Source organism: Bos indicus x Bos taurus, chromosome 20 (genome assembly GCF_003369695.1).
Source record: "Bos indicus x Bos taurus breed Angus x Brahman F1 hybrid chromosome 20, Bos_hybrid_MaternalHap_v2.0, whole genome shotgun sequence".
Lineage (NCBI taxonomy): Eukaryota > Metazoa > Chordata > Mammalia > Artiodactyla > Bovidae > Bos > Bos indicus x Bos taurus.
This window is the reverse complement of record NC_040095.1, coordinates 65,301,272-65,314,717: the sequence shown is the minus strand read 5'-3', so window position 1 is coordinate 65,314,717 and position 13,446 is coordinate 65,301,272. Positions and strand designations below refer to the sequence as shown.

The following is a 13,446-nucleotide window of genomic DNA, read 5'->3' as shown; positions in this document are numbered from 1 at the left end:
CGCTCAGTCATGTCTGACTCTGTGACCCGATGGACCACACCCTGCCAAGGTCCTCTGTCCTTGAGATTGTTCAGGCAAGAATACTGGAGTGAGTTGCCGTTTCTTTCTCCAGGGAATCTTCCTGACCCAGGGATGAGACCCGTGTCTCCCTGCATCGCAGGTAGATGCTTTACCACTTAGCCGCCAGGGAAGCCCTTTCTGACTTTACTCCTCCTCATCTGGAGGGATGTTAAATTTAAAGAAGTTTCCAACACATGATCTGAAAGTCACTGGATGTTATTAACCAAAGCACCATGTGTCTGGTCCACACTAAAAGACTGAGACAAAGAGCCAAGTCACTGGAAAAGACCCTGATGCTGGGAAAGATTGAGGGCAGGAGGAGAAGTGGGCGACAGAGGATGAGATGGTTGGATGGCATCACCGACTCAATGGACATGAGTTTGGGTGAACTCTGGGAAATAGTGGAGGACAAAGGAGCCTGGTCTTCTACAGTCTGTGGGGTTGCAAAGAGCTGGACATGACTTAGAAACCAAACTGCAAGAGACTAATTAAAAGCAGAGATACTGAGGCCAGGGCATAGAGCTAATGTAATTCTTTGGGGGTTGCAGGAAATGCCGAGGAGATGGGATTGGGATTCTCTGCAGCCATGTTTGAGAGCTCAGTTAAGGGAGATTGTACCTGATCATTTTCTCTCCCAAGCAAAAACATTGTTTTATTTAAGCCAAATTTGCTGCATACGAGATGCAGTGAGCTTGCTGAATATTCATTTGCAGCTCTGTTCATCAAGTTTTTATAATCCCTTTTATTTTCCTTTGACTTATAATTGGTGTTTTTGCATATTTATGATCTGTTTGTTTTAAGCTGAGGACCTGTTTTAAATTCTGTGATGTCCTTTCTCCCCGGGCCCTGTGCAGTTCACTCACAGAGAAACCATGGCTTTGAGGGATGGGGTTTCCTCAGTACCAGGAGCCTCACCCCGCACTCAACTGGCATGTACCCTGACTGCTGACCTCTGTGAACCCTGTAGTTGGCAGCCCTGAGCCTAAGATAAGAATGAGTACTGAACAATTTTAAAACTCAAAGTGAAAGAGGAGAGTGAAAAAGTTGGCTTAAAGCTCAACATTCAGAAAACTAAGATCATGGCATCCAGTCCCATCACTTCATGGCAAATAAATGGGGAAACAGTGGATACAGTGGCTGACTTTATTTTTCTGGCCTCCAAAATAACTTCAGATGGTGACTTCAGCCATGAAATTAAAAGACACTTACTCCTTGGAAAGAAAGTTATGACCAACCTAGATAGCATATTAAAAAAGCAGAGACATTACTTTGCCAACAAAGGTCGGTCTAGTCAAGGCTATGGTTTTTCTAGTGGTCATGTATGGATGTGAGAGTTGGACTAGAAGGAAAGCTGAGCACCGAAGAATTGATGCTTTTGAACTGTGGTGTTGGAGAAGACTCTTGAGAGTCCCTTGGACTGCAAGGAGATCCAACCAGTCCATTCTGAAGGAGATCAATCCTGGATGTTCATTGGACAGACTTATGTTGAAGCTGACACTCCAATACTTTGGCCACCTGATGCAAAGAGCTGACTCATTTGAAAAGACCCTGATGCTGGGAAATATTAAAGGCAGGAGGAGAAGAGGATGAGATGGTTGGATGGCATCGCTGACTCGATGAACGTGGGTTTGGGTGGACTCTGGGAGTTGGTGATGGACAAGGATGCCCGGCATGCTGCGGTTCATGGGGTCACAAAGAGTCGGACATGACTGAGTGACTGAACTGAACTGAAAAGAGTCACAGAGGACCTGAGTGGCCACCAAATCCTTGCAATAATTTCTCGAATGTTTGAAGACAGTGAGCTCCCTTCCTTAAATGTTCATTTCCCAGGTGAAATAACCCAGCATGGGAATTAAAGACTCAGACATAGGTAAAGTAGATTAACTAATGAGAACCTACTGGATAGGACAGGGAACTCTACTCAGTGTTCTGTGGTGACCTAAATGGGAAGGAAATCCAAATAAGAAGGGATTTGTGTATGCATATAGCTGATTCAGGCTGCTCAGGTGGCTCAGTGGTTAAGAATCCGCCTGCCAGCGCAGAAGACGTGGGTTCCATCCCTGCATCGGGAAGATCCCCTGGAAGAGGAAATGGCAACCCACTGCAGTATTCTTGCCTGGAGAATCCCATGGACAGATGAGCCTGGTGGGCTATGGTCTGTGGAATCTAAGAGTTGGACACAACTTAGCAACTAAAGAGCAACAAATAGCTAATTCACTTTGCTGTACAGCAGAAACTAATACAACATTGTAAAGCAACTTTACTCCAATAAAAATTAATTTATCAAAATGAAGGAACGCTGCTCAGCTCATTCTTCTTTGGTCACCTGACCCAGTTAGAAACAGCCTCACTTTGTTCCTTTGCTCTGAGTACATGGACACACCAACAACTCCAGCCTCATAATCAAGTGCTCCGTGGACCACAGTGTGGCCTCCAAACTGCAGCCACTTAAAAGGACTTTAAATGATGGAGGCGCTTTATAGCATCAAATACAAATGCTCTCTAAAGGAAAACCACATTAGCTATTTTCAGCGCTTACACAGGTCTCTTTGGAAATTCTTCAGAATCACTTTCCCCATGCCCTAGTAGAGAGTTGAATTGCGTTGGGTGAACCTGTCCTGACTCGTTTCCTGGGGCCATGTTTTATTTAAGCCAAATTTGGTCTTGTGGCAGTGGTCCAGGGCAATCCCTTAGAGTCTTCAGGGGCTTACCCTCCAGTCTCTGAATATGTTAGAACTTTGTTTCTTCACCGATAAGATGAAATAACAAGAGGGGCCACCCTCCTGGGTGTTTTACTTTCTGGACTCTTGCAAGGATGAAATGAGGTATGTTTGGAAGATCAATGATGATGCTGTGAAAGAAACAGAACCAGTTTGCTGGTAGATACCAGCCTTCCCACCAGCACAGGACGTGTTTTATGCATCTCCTGAGACTCACAGACAAGTGCTGACGACTCCTCCGCGATGCATGTCAAGTGACGACGGGGATGTGGAAAGTGACGGAGGACCCTGCCTCTCTGACGAGTGGGCCGAGTCCGGTTTGCACAGAGTCTGGAGCATGGGTCACACTCCATTTCAAGGCCTAGTTTGCATCTTCAGGGAAAACCCAGACTAATGTTATTACCTTAAACAATTTATTTTCTTCACGATGTCCCTTGAGAGGCCAAGTTTCCCCTCCTATTCTCTGACAGATGTGAGAGTGGCTAAATGAAGCAATCAGATAAAAGAAAGCATCAAGACAGTATGATGTTATAAAATAAATCCAACATTGTGAAAATAGGATTTTTTTTACTGTGTCTTCTGGGAAACAAAATGCTGTGATATTAGTTTTGAAAAGAAAATCTCAGCTGCATCACTTCCTTGTGCCTGGGTTCCCTAGAGTCATAATATGAACGTGCCCTCTTGAAAGAAAAATGCTCTAGGGCATCAGTCACATTTGTAAATGTGTGTAGTCATTAAAATACCAGGACTAATTCTATTAACCTTAGAATATGGCACTTTAGGATGAAAGCAGGTATCAGCAAACTGCTTGTAATTTGATTAAATTTTCCACCAGAAGAGAAATGCCATAACTGCTTGGCATTAAAACGCTTAGCTGTTTATTTCTTGAACATTTCTTTGCATATCTGAATAAAAATTCATAAATGCATTCTTTCCGATTATCTGTAGCCACGGAGGGTTGGAATTACATGTTGTTTGAAGCAATGCCACATCCATTGCCCAGATTAATGAACAAATGACCAAAAGAAGGCTTTTCTTTAAGAACCTTGACGTCGCAAAGCTGCCAGGGTGCTAGGTAAGCCGACAGTGTAGTAACAGAGACATCCCTTTCATACTCCCTTTTAGGGGAGCCCAGGGCACTGAGAATGGCTTCATTCAATTCCCTTGCTTCCATTTGGTTCTTATTTTGGAGAAACTGACTTCCTAAAATGTTTGCATCTTTGATGGCATTTTTAAGGAAACAAAAGAAGAAGCTCTCATAGATAAGCATGGTTATTATTTTTATTATTTCCGCTGCACCTAATAAGGAGAGAGACAGTTCTTCTAATTCTGGGCCATCTGGTTTGTGTTAGGGCTTCTCATTCCTGCACTCTTTGGGTTGCTGTTCTTCAAAGCAAACCCAGCAGTGACACAGTTTGCAGAATCTTTGGTGAAGTAAGAGATGGTCCTTTTACAGAAGCAAAGGGTGACAGGGCTAAAGTAAGATCGTATGGACAGTTGAGTGTTCTTCCTGGGCAGGACAATTACAGGTTGTTTTCAACTTTTCTGTATTTTCTCTTTCACCCCAAATTTTTGTGAACCCAAATTGTTTTTATGAACAGAGGAACAAGTGATGTGCTTTGAAAGGTTCCTATATTCTTACACAAATACTAGGTAATGGGGAATATCCCTCCTCTAGGCTCAGTGAACACAGGTTCCATGTGACAACAATCTGTATCAGTCACCTAGTGTCACAATAATGCTGTGTAAGAACCATGAAATCTTGGTGCCCACAGTAGTGGACTATTGGTTGGCTGCCAGTCTCTGTTCCAAGGGTACCTCATCTTCCTGGGACCAGTGGGCTGGCCAGGTCATGTTCTTTTCCTGATGAGATACAGAAGAGGCACCCCAAACATGCCAGACCTTCCAAACCTGGGCTGGATCTGCTCTCGGTTACTCCCACCCACATTGCATTAGCTGTAGCAGGTCACATTTGTTGTTGTTCAGTCACTCAGCCGTGTCCGACTCTTTGCAACCCATGGAATGCAGCACGCCAGGCCCCCCTGTCCTTCACCATCTCCCAGAGCTTGCTCAAACTCCTGTCTGTTGAATCAGCAGTGCCATCCACCATCTTGTCCTCTGTCATCCCCTTCTCCTCCTGCCTTCAATCTTTCCCAGCATCAGGGTCTTTTCTAATGAGTCAGCTTTTCACATAAGGTGGCCAAAGGATTGGAGCCTCAATTTCAGCATCAGTCCTTCCAATAAATATTCAGGATTGATTCCCTTTAGGATTGACTGGTGTGATCTCCTTGCAATATAAGGGACTCTCAAGAGTCTTCAACACCACAGTTCAAAAAGCATCAATTCTTCAGGGCTCAGCCTTCTTCATGGTCCAACTCTCACATCCATACATGACTTACTGGAAAAACCATAGCTTTGCCTAGACAGAACTTTGTAGGCAAAGTAACATCTCAGCTTTCTAATATGCTGTCTAGGTTTGTCATAGCTTTTCTTCCAAGTGGATCACATGGCTGAGCCCAAAGATAAGGGAGGACAGCAAAATCACCTGTGAGAGGGCATGGACCCAAGAAGCAGATGGGATCCATTTTTGTTAAATAAATAAAAATGTTAGTTTTGGTACAGAAATAAAATCAACCTTGGACAGAGTCATCTCTTTGGAGACTGTTGCCCATGTACCTTGTGTTGTGTTCGTGAACGATACACGCTCACCCTATTGAGTGGCTCTTTGTGTCCTCAGATCCTGGCCAACGTGATCATCTTCATCTGCGGGAACCTGGCGGGGGCATACCATAAGCACCTCATGGAGCTCGCTCTGCAGCAGACGTATCAGGACACGTGCAACTGCATCAAGTCCCGGATCAAGTTGGAATTTGAAAAACGTCAGCAGGTAAAATACACGTTCGGTCTTACTTCCACGTTATCTGAGACGTTATTGGAATGATGTTGTCACTGCTAACGTCAAGGCTGCAGTTCATCCTCTCACGGGCATCAGCAGGAAGCCAGGGTAGCCGTCCGGCTGTCCTGCCCGCCCAGCTTTGGGCTGTATGCCCAGTGGATTGAATTGTAACCCGAAGAGCAGAGATGGCATCTTCAGACTCAAACCCAGCCCCCACCCCCAGGATCACCCACGTGCTAACAGGTACATCAACCACCATCAACACGAGGCTGGGAAAATTCAAATAATGATGACGATTGTTATAGTGACACTTGGTTAAGACACTCATTGTTGGTCACAGCACATTTCTCTGCGATAGTGTTTGTGGCCAGGGTTTGTCCCAGCTGAAATCTTCCTGTGCCATCAACAACACTTCGTATAGTGCCTGTTTTCCACCTGGGATGTTGAAATGGGATGAGATGATGAAATGAGATGAGATGTGTGAACTTGTCCTTGAGGGAGATGATTGGAGTTGGGAGGGAGGGTATGGAGGGGAACAAGTTGTAGTGTCAGGGGCTGTCCTACAGTCATTGCTGTGGTGGTTTATGGACACATACATCAGGAGAATACATAGGCTCTGATGACACCCTGTGAAAATAAGAAATGGAGATAAACCAAGGGTGGAAGGAGCAAAGCCGTGTGGGCTTATCCAAGATGGTGGCCAGCAGATGAAGCAGACGTGCTTTGGAGGGGAAACCAAGTGGAGATCCTGTACTTGACACATTTAACTTCAGGTCTCAGCAGAAGATCCATGTGAAGAGTTTTCTTTTTGCCCTTCAGTTTTCAAATTTATCAGCAGGAACCCAGTTGCCATCTCTAAAGATGATGGTTAGCATGACTCTCTAGCATGAAACCCACAGTCCCTTCTCTGAGTGCATCCATCAGCATTTGGCACATAATTGTGTCACTATCACTCATTAAATTGTGTTTAGTCCATTTTATATAATTTTATTAAAATGTATTATGGTGATGAGAGCAAAAAAAAAATCCCTTAAATACTTATACTAGACTTTTATTTGTGTATGAATTGATGAATAGTAATTGTACTCCTTTGTGAAAACAGGGAGTTCTGTTTGTTCATCAAATAAATATTAATTGAGCACCTAGATTGTGGAGGGCATGATTCTAGGCATTGGCGTGTGGCTGTGAATATTGCTTTCTCACTGATATTAGCAAATCTTACATGGTTTGTTTTAAAAACATTTTGTTTTTCAACATGCATAGCAGAAGTATTCAGTAATTACTGTTTAATTCTTTGGTCTCTATGTATATCAAACTCTGGATTGCATTAAGAGAAATAGACAGTTGTTAACATGAGACAGTTAACCAGTAAAACTTCATATACTGTGTATTTATCCATGTTCAGTAATGGTTCAAATCTAGGTTCTAGAAAATTCTGTAGTTTCAACACACAGTGCTTAGTGTTCACAATTGTTCCCTCTACAGAGTTCAGGTGTTTTAAGGTAGACAGTTTCCTTTTTCAAACAGTGGTTACTGGATAAGTTTGGTCCTGCCAGTCATATTTAACTTTCTTTTCTATCACCTTCACCAAGGTTAGGAAGAACTGAAATTCCAAGTCAGAGGATTGTATAACCTAATATTTATAGCACCAGCTTTGACAGAACACTAAGTCAGGCTGTTGACCTTTTCTACACTGCCTCTTTCCATGAAGAGACCTTGAGCAGCCAAGACGAGGTGTCATCCCTTGTCATGATGATCTGTGGGTCCATGCAGTCAGAAAGGCCATGCTCTGACCTTACATGGCTCCAGAACTAGACCAGTGAGGCACACCTCGTGTTACAGACTTCATAGGACCATCATGGGAGATACTATTAGGGCATCTATTTACAAGTTCTAGGAAAAAGAGTCAAGGATCTTTTTAAAAATATGTGAGGAGAAAAAGGACACTTGGAAGAAAAAGAAGAACTTATACTAATACTTTGTTGTTGTTCAGTCGCTCAGGTGTCTGACTCTTTGCGACCCCGTGGACTGTGATGCCCCAGGCCTCCCTGTCGCTCACTATCTCCTGGAGTTTGCCCAGGTTCATGTCCACTGAGTCCATGATGCTATCCAACTGACCATGTTATCCTCCGCCACCCTCTTCTCCTTTTGCCCTCAGTTGTTCTCAGCATCAGGGTATTTTCCAACGAGTCCACCATTTGCATCAGGTAGCCAAAGTATCAGAGGGTTAGCTTCGGCATCAGTCCTTCCAGTAATGTTTAATAAAATATAATTTGACACAATGTATGAATTTTGCTACCAAAGTTGGGAGTCAGCTCTCAGGGTCTGGGGCCCAGAATGCAGTACTTCTGTTAATATTTTGAAAAATATGTTTATAGGATAGAATAAAGGTCCATAGTTTTTTTTTTTTTTTCAGTTTAGTTCAGTTCAGTCGCTCAGTCATGTCCGACTCTTTGCGACCCTATGAACTGCAGCACACCAGGCCTCCCTGTCCATCACCAACTCCCGGAGTTCACTCAGACTCACATCCATCGAGTTGCTGATGCCATCCAGCCATCTCATCCTCTGTCGTCCCCTTCTCCTCCTGCCCCTAATCCCTCCCAGTATCAGAGTCTTTTCCAATGAGTCAACTCTTTGCATTGAGGGGCGAAAGTATTGGAGTTTCAGCTTTAGCATCAGTCCTTCCAATGAACACCCAGGACTGATCTCCTTCAGAATGGACTGGTTGGATCTCCTTGCAGTCCAAGGGACTCTCAAGAGTCTTCTCCAACACCACAGTTCAAAAGCATCAATTCTTCGGTGCTCAGCTTTCTTCACAGTCCAACTCTCACATCCATACATGACCACAGGAAAAACCATAGCCTTGACTAGAAGGACCTTTGTTGGCAAAGTAATGTCTCTGCTTTTGAATATGCTATCTAGGTTGGTCATAACTTTCCTTCCAAGGAGTAAGCGTCTTTTAATTTCATGGCTTCAGTCACCATCTGCAGTGATTTTGGAACCCCCAAAAATAAAGTCTGACACTGTTTCCACTGTTTCCCCATCTATTTGCCATGAAGTGATGGGACCAGATGCCATGATCTTTGTTTTCTGAATGTTGAGCTTTAAGCCAACTTTTTCACTCTCCTCTTTCACTTTCATCAAGAGGCTTTTTAGTTCCTCTTTACTTTCTGCCATAAGGGTGGTGTCATCTGCATATCTGAGGTTGTTGATATTTCTCCCGGCAATCTTGATTCCAGCTTGTGCTTCCTCCAGCCCAGCATTTCTCATGATGTATTCTGCATAGAAGTTAAATAAGCAGGGTGACAATATACAGCCTTGACGTACTCCTTTTCCTATTTGGTCTTTTTCCAGACCAGCGTGTAATTAAATGGGAATGAAAAATTCCCATAGTTAATAAAATCAGTAAAGTATAAATGTACAGATTTAAGGAAACAAATAAAAATTAGCCATTGGCAAGCTAGGTGCCCTTCATACAGAAGAGTGGCCTCAGAGACCATGACGCCAGTGTTGCCGCAGACCAAATTAGGGTCTGAGGATTCCGTGTGCCATTTCTTATCCATCTGTTGCCACAAAACATTTTTTAAAAAATGTTCTTGACGTGTAGTTGATTTACAGTGTTGTGTCGAGTATAACAAAGTCATTCAGATATGTGTATATATATATATATATATATATATCTGTGTCTATATCTATAGATAGATACCTCTATATGTCATGTGTATATTGTATGTTTGCTTCATTCGTAGTCACCGAGGCACACAACAGTGTCCTTGAGAGTGCTTCTTCAGGTGTAGTGGGGTGTGCTAAGCAGCTGCAAGAGGATTTGTCTCAGCCCCCATCTGGATAAAACTATGGTGTCCATTTTAAGGTCGTATTTCCAGTTACCACAGAATGAGTTGATGCTCCTGGGGGCTGAGGGTCGCCATTTTGAATAGTTACTGGGCGCCTTTCACAGCTTGACCCCCTGCCACGCTTAGACCTTGGGGAGGAGGGCAGATGTCCTGTGAGCCCAGGAAGCTGGTCCTTCTGCAGCCCCGCTAGGGGTTATCAACACATAGTTGAGATTACTGGGAAGGCTCTAGGGATTCTACAGTCTTATCAAAATCGCTCAACTCTGTACTTTTTTTTCTTCAAATTTTGTGTTTTTCTTTCCTAGATGCAAATGAGGTAAATTTCTAGTGATTAAAACCATTTTTGAACAACGTGGCTATTTGTACTCAAAGATTTGAGGATAAGAAGGAATGAATAATGTTAGCAGAGGTTTTCTTGGTGTTTGTGTTCTTGCCCTAAAAATGCCCTCGTGGATAAACACTAATTTTTTTCTTCTTAGTAAGTGAGAAACTTAATGCACTCAATTAGTATTGAAGCCACCTTTGGGGCCTGAAAGCGGTGTGTTTTGACTTTTGTCTTGAGTTTCACATCCTGCAGTAAAAGCCATTTTTTGTGCACCGTGTCAGTGCTATAGAGGCTCTTTATCAAATCCGAGTCAACAGAGGTGTTTCTCTCTGGAGTATGTAATAGGCGATCAGGAATTGATGAGAGCTGGAGTCAGGGCAAAACAGAAACCCTCTCTCGTAACTGCTGGGGCAGTGGAAATAAATGTGGCCTCTGTAGGACTGAAAACTAGGTTTGCTTTTTTTATAGAGAGAAAATAAACACTCTTCAATTTATATGTTGTCTTTGTTTTCAAGTAATGTAATTGTGAGAATCTTTATGTGGACTGCCTTCTTCTGGAAACACCCTGTGGGTTAAATATGCTACAATATGCCTTTCAGTGGAGAATACTAGTCACGTGAGGTGGGGACACCGTGTTATTCCTGAATCTGTTCCCCACTGTGCGGGCTTAGTGAACCAGTAGGCTCCCTGCATCTCCTTGGGGACAAAATTGTGAAAATTTCAATGGAACAAGTAAGTGGTCCTTTTGTGTTCATGGTTGGGTTGATAATAAATGTATCCATCTTTATCCTGATACTATAGCTGGTAATGTTAGGGCATTACCAGATGTATTGCACAAATCATTTAAAATGCCAGGTAGAGTGTGTTGGAGCTGTTTCAGGTTTGGGATGTGAAAATGTGGTTCCTTTTCATGAGGGAATGGGTAAAAGAAGGAATGACATTTGTTCGAGTCCTCTTAATGTGCCAGGCTGTCTATTTAGTGCTTTCACATTTGCTGTGGTATCAGTTTCCTACTGTTGTTGTAACAGATGACCACAAGTCCAGTGGCTTAAACAGAACAAATCCAGTGTTGCATAGTCCTGGAGATCAGAGGTCCAAGATCAGTCTCATGGGTTCTGTCACGGTGCTGGGAGCACTGGACTCCTGAGGCCCTGAGGGCAGAATCCAGTTGCCTTTTCAAGCTTCTAGACTAGCCTTCCTGCATCCTTGGGTCCCAGCCGCTTCCTCCATCCTCAAATTCAGCAGCACAGATTCCAGCCTCTCTCTCCTCTCTCTCTGTCTTTCTCTTCACCCACTTCTCAGATCTCTGACTGTGCTCTTGCATCTTCTTCCTGTCCTTTCATTATCCCTCCTACCTCCCCGCCATAAGGATAATCCAGGAAAATCTCCCCACCTCAAGGTCCTTAATTTAACTGTATCTTTGAAGTTCTGGGTTTGCCATGTAAGGTAACATAGTCACAGGTTCTGGGGATTCTTAATCGAACAGGGTGCTTTTTACAGGTTCATTATTCAGCCAACCATCCTGTCTTCTTAATATACGTATGAACTCTATGACCTAAGTCTCTTTTCCCACTTAAGTCAAAGTAATTGTCAAGTTACTTGTCCAAGACCACTCAGCTCTTAAGTGTGGATATTTCTGCCTCTCATGTTGGTTCTGCTAAGTTTTTTGGAGTTATCTTTGAGAATAGAGATTTTTCTTACCCATAAAGGACTTTTTAAGTTAACTATGTTTTTTTCCATTACTAGTTACATAAGAAAGCGTAAGACAGTATCACACACTTATCTGACGTCATTAGGTTATGCATGGCCATGGTAAGAAACATATTATCCATGAGAATGTTAGAAATTTACATGAAAGATCATTCCCACAAGAAGCCACAGTGTTAAATCTGTCTGTGGCTGGATTTCCATTCTGTGATGGACCCTGCAGGAAGACCACCTGAGTTGAATCTTGGTTATGTGATCTTTTTGTATGACCTTGGTCAAATTCCCTCACTTCTCCATGTCTTGGTTCCTCTGATGGAAGTTGTTCTACTTAATTTCTTACCAAATTTCAGAGTCTTTCTAGCATTCAAAATGATGTCCTGTTAAGAGTGATCATGAGCTGGTCTTGCATTGAATTCTCATGACATCATACCCTCAGTTCAGTTCAGTTTAGTCGCGCTCAGTCATGTCTGACTCTTTGCCACAACATGGACCGCAGCACGCCAGGCCTCCCTGTCCATCACCAACTCCCGGAGCTTACTCAAACTCGTGTCCATTGAGTCAGTGAGGCCATCTAACTATCTCATCCTCTGTTGTCCCCTTCTCCTCCTGCCATCAATCTTTCCTAGCATCAGGGTCTGTTCCAAGGAGTCAGTTCTTTACATCAGGTGGCCAAAGTATTGGAGTTTCAGCTTCAGCATCAGTCCTTCCAATGAATATTCAGGACTGATTTCCTTTAGGATTTACTGGTTTGATTTCCTTTCAGTATACAGGACTCTCAAGAGTCTTCTCCAACACCACAGTTCAAAATCATCAATTCTTCTGTGCTCAGCTTTCTTTGTAGTCCAACTCTCACACCCACACATGAATACTTGAAAAACCATAGCTTTGACTAGATGGACCTTTGTTGGCAAAGTATGTCTAATGACATAATGCCCTAACGTTAAGCAAATCAGCTGCCACCCTGGTGAAACCATTGACCGCACTGAGGCTGGAGGGAGAGATAGGTGCTGGCTATGCCATCCCCTGAGTGCTCTCCATAATAAGTTCCCTTCCTCCTTGAAGCAAACAGATCAAACAGAGAAAAGTTCTGTTGTGTCTGCTAGAACATGTGATGGAGAGTCCTTCCAAACCCTTTTTTATCAGCCTCATGTCACTCCGTTGGGGAGTTTCCTTTTCACCAGCAGAATGGATGCTGTGAGGCGATCACACAGCTGCCCACGCTGCAGGACTCGTCATTTACCCCAGTTGTCTGCATCTGAGTTGGCACATGGAGCCCAGGGTGGAGCATCTCACAGTATATGCCTCTTGATAAAAGCCAAATTGGGTGAGCTCAAGAAGAGTTCAAGCTAGTGAGACTTTCTCACTGCAGTTCCTGAAGCATGAAAGCAGCAAGTTTTAGTAGAAATGTTACCCGTGACCTTTGGGTAGGATCATGTGACCGGCAGAGACAGCAGAGGATGTTGTTCAGTCACTCAGTTGTGTCTGACCCTTTGCGACCCCGTGGACTGCAGCACGCCAGGCTTCCCTGTCCTTAACCATCTCTTGAAGCTTGCTCAAACTCATGTCTGTTGAGTCAGTGATGCCACCCAACCATCTCATACTGTGTCGTCCCCTTCTCCTGCCTTCGGTCTTTCCCAGCATCAGGGTCTTTTCAACGAGCAGAGGATGAGAAACATTAAACATCACATGGTATGTACAGTTTGGTTCGCATAGGCTGACCCCACCTGTGTCCTCAAAGATCCTTAAAGACTTTCCTCCCAACCCCACCCGATCCACTTTTTATCCATTTTATTTAATAATCGATTGTATAATTTTTCCTTTGATATCTCCTCCTTGAAGAAGTTGTGTAATTCTTGGTCACCGCTTCTTTCTGTTTTATTAAGT

The 13,446-nt window shown here is 43.5% G+C and overlaps 1 protein-coding gene across 1 annotated transcript in view; it reads left to right on the top strand.

The window, feature by feature from the left end:
• The window catches only part of ADCY2 (adenylate cyclase 2), a 454,325-nt gene that overhangs the window by 228,932 nt on the left and 211,947 nt on the right, over nt 1-13,446 (top strand). Inside the window, exon 4 of the mRNA XM_027520567.1 lies at nt 5,518-5,667. Coding sequence (XP_027376368.1) covers nt 5,518-5,667 — 150 coding nt within the window. The remainder of the gene's footprint in view (nt 1-5,517; nt 5,668-13,446) is intronic.